This window comes from Calidris pugnax, unplaced genomic scaffold (genome assembly GCF_001431845.1).
Source record: "Calidris pugnax isolate Ruff unplaced genomic scaffold, ASM143184v1 scaffold196, whole genome shotgun sequence".
NCBI lineage: Eukaryota > Metazoa > Chordata > Aves > Charadriiformes > Scolopacidae > Calidris > Calidris pugnax.
The window spans coordinates 5,241,498-5,241,854 of NW_015091042.1; the positions used below are offsets into that span (position 1 = coordinate 5,241,498).

A 357-nucleotide genomic window follows, 5' to 3' on the forward strand; every position below is an offset into this window, starting at 1 on the left:
CCCCCGGGGGCGGGACCCCCCCGCCTGTCGCCAAGGCCGCCAGGCCCACTCCCCTCCGCCCCGAAAACCCCTCAGGCCGCGGCCCAGCGCTCCCCGCTCCGCCCCGCCGCCGCCGCCCCTCAGCGAACGGGGAAGGCCGGGGCTGAGGGGAGGCCGCGGAGCGCCCCCCCCCTTCTCCCCACACACCCCGGGGAAGGCCGGGCCCCGCCTTTACCGTGTGTTCGTGCTCGTCGGCGCGGGCGCGCAGCGGCAAGCGGAGGAGGGAGAGGAGGAGGAGGAGGAGCGGAGCGGCGGCCGCGCAGAGCCGCAGCCCGGGCGCCGCCATCTCGGGCCTGGGCGTCCCCCCCCCGCCAGGCA

General features: G+C 80.4%; 1 protein-coding gene across 1 annotated transcript in view; it reads right to left on the reverse strand.

Moving 5' to 3' along the window:
• The window catches only part of TM9SF3 (transmembrane 9 superfamily member 3), a 47,817-nt gene extending 47,466 nt beyond the window's left edge, over positions 1-351 (reverse strand). Inside the window, exon 1 of the mRNA XM_014956333.1 lies at positions 215-351. Within this exon, the coding sequence (XP_014811819.1) occupies positions 215-325 (111 nt within the window). The 5' untranslated portion in view covers positions 326-351. The remainder of the gene's footprint in view (positions 1-214) is intronic.
• Positions 352-357: the final 6 nt, after the last annotated feature.